General features: G+C 49.7%; 1 protein-coding gene across 1 annotated transcript; it reads left to right on the plus strand.

Moving 5' to 3' along the window:
* Nucleotides 1-338: 338 nt before the first annotated feature.
* Nucleotides 339-1,799, plus strand: LOC135588867 (L-type lectin-domain containing receptor kinase IX.1-like). The gene has a single exon (XM_065081216.1). The coding sequence runs from the start codon at nucleotides 339-341 to the stop codon at nucleotides 1,797-1,799; it is 1,461 nt and encodes a 486-aa protein (XP_064937288.1).
* Nucleotides 1,800-2,421: the final 622 nt, after the last annotated feature.

Consider the following 2,421-nt stretch of genomic DNA (forward strand, 5'->3'; position numbering starts at 1 on the left):
GAAGAAAACATCCTACGAGGTCATTTTTGAGAAATTTAGGTTAATTTGATCCGCGTTTATTCCCTTTGACGACTTCAATGTCGTGTTTCCGAGGGTTTGATCGAACCTGCAATGGCAGCCGCTCGTGTGTTGTCCGAAATAATTGTGACAGTGTCATTAACATGATGTCTCCCAATGCGCAAAGCGTTGACGGCTAGTTTCAGTCAACGCTTCGGGGGTTGTTGTAGAGCAAGATTTAGCAGCCTTCTTCTCGGCAATCAGCCCCCCTGCAGATCTCGTGGTGGTAGCAGCAGCAGCAGCAGCCATCTGATCTGTGTTGGTCCTTGTGGTAGCTAGCCATGGTGGTTCATCGATCCAGCAGCATGTTGTCTGCTCTCTTTTGCTTGTGGATCGTTGTCCCTTCGGCAACCTGCCTCTCCTTCAATCTCTCTTTTCTTGATCCCGCAAGTCGCTCCGGAATCGAGCTGCAAGGCAATGCAACCTGGAACAGCACCGATGGCATTCAGCTCACCAACGACACCATCATCTACAACGTGGGAAGAGCGGTGTACCGAGAGCCGCTGCTCCTGTGGAATGCCCGCACCAAGGCGATGTCCGATTTCACCACCCATTTTTCCTTCATCATCCGTAACTCTTCGAAAACTTCGTCGTCCGGCGATGGCCTCGCGTTCTTCATGGCGCCGTATCCTTCTCCCCTCCTCCCCGATTCCTCCTGTGGCTCTCTCGGCATCTTCCCAAGAGTCTCCTCGGATTATCTTGTCCCGACGGTGGCGGTCGAGTTCGACACCCACCAAAACGAATGGGATGTGGACGACCACCACGTTGGGATCGATGTCAACTCGTTCGTCTCACAGAAGCCTGCGAGCTGGAACGGCAGTTTCAAGACTGGGATGCTGGCGAATGCATGGGTGAGCTACGACGCCATCACTCGTAATCTGAGCGTCTTCCTCACTTATGCCGACAACCCTGTTTTCGCTGGTGATTCCATCCTCCACACCGTCATCGATCTGCGGGATCACCTACCGGCAAACGTTACAGTAGGCTTCTCGGCGGCCACTGGTCTGGTGACCGAGACGCATGCCGTTCTGTCGTGGTCTTTCAGGTCGAGTCTGCAACCAAGAAGCATTCCGCCGCCGACGGCTCCGACAGCATCGGATGCAGCGAAAAGTAAGAGCAAGACGGGGCTCATAGTCGGTTTGGTGATCGGAGCAGGGGCTCTGATGGTCATGCCGGGCTTGCTGTTGTTCGTTCTGTGGAGGAGGAGGAGGAAGTCTCGCGGCAGGAATGCAGCAGATGGTGACGAGGACATGGATTTCGATCTAACCACGGATGATGATTTCATGGGAAACAGAGGGCCAAAGAGGTTCGCGTACAAAGAGCTGGCCCGTGCAACGAGGAACTTCTCCGACGAGGGTAAGCTAGGGGAGGGAGGATTCGGGTCGGTCTACAGAGGTCACTTGAAAGATCTGAAGCTTGATGTGGCCATTAAGAGGGTCTCTCGGGAGTCGCGACAGGGAAGGAAGGAGTACGTCTCCGAGGTCAAGATCATAAGCCGGCTGAGGCACCGGAACCTGGTGCAGCTGGTGGGCTGGTGCAATGGACTTGATCTGAATGTTCTTACAAGATTAAATGATGTTATAATAGTGAAACCAATCGTAACATTCTATCATCATCATCTTATTAAGTTGGCAAAAATATCAATTCGTTATCTTACAAAAAGAAACGCCTTTGCCGGGAATCGAACCTGGGTCACCCACGTGACAGGCGGGAATACTCACCACTATACTACAACGACTTAGCTTTTAATGTTGACAACTATTTTTATTTCATGAAGAATCTTCCTTGACTTCTTCAACCCATGCAACGTCAGCAGCAACAACAAGTCAACAGAGGTGTCTTCTCTGGATTCTCCATCTTTAAGGAAGCTGCTTGTTTAGAAGCGCAGACGTGAGGGGAGTAGAAGAAAGACCATGGGACTGCAGCCCATTATGAATACATGCGTGCATACTTTTTCTATCAAGAGAAAGAAGTTTGCTTATACCTTCTGTTTTGCTGAAAGCCCAACACGTTGGAACCTTCACGTGAATCGATTTCTTGTCCCCTCGTGGAACGGTGGAAGCTGTAGCATGAAGCATAGATCACGAAGAGAGAGGAAATCTGAAGAAGAAAGAGAATGGAAAGAGAAGTAAAGAAAAGATAACACCCGATCATCCACCAGAGACAGAGTTGACACCAAGAAAAAAGCAACCTTTGAGTGAAGAAAAGACGCAAGCGCGCAAATGAGATAACCAAATTGTTCTTCTTCGTCTTCTTCGTTTTATTTTACCGAAACAGCTAGATTGGAAAAAGCCTCTCAGCTGAACAACCAATGGATTGTTTGGTGACAAATCCTTTCTTCTTACTTGGCCATCTAATCCTTGG

Source organism: Musa acuminata, chromosome BXJ1-8 (genome assembly GCF_036884655.1).
Source record: "Musa acuminata AAA Group cultivar baxijiao chromosome BXJ1-8, Cavendish_Baxijiao_AAA, whole genome shotgun sequence".
NCBI classification, from domain to species: Eukaryota; Viridiplantae; Streptophyta; class Magnoliopsida; order Zingiberales; family Musaceae; genus Musa; species Musa acuminata.

Excerpts from the sequence above, each read along its gene's own strand:
- LOC135588867 (XM_065081216.1), top strand. The coding sequence starts at position 339 with ATGGTGGTTCATCGATCCAGCAGCATGTTGTCTGCTCTCTTTTGCTTG.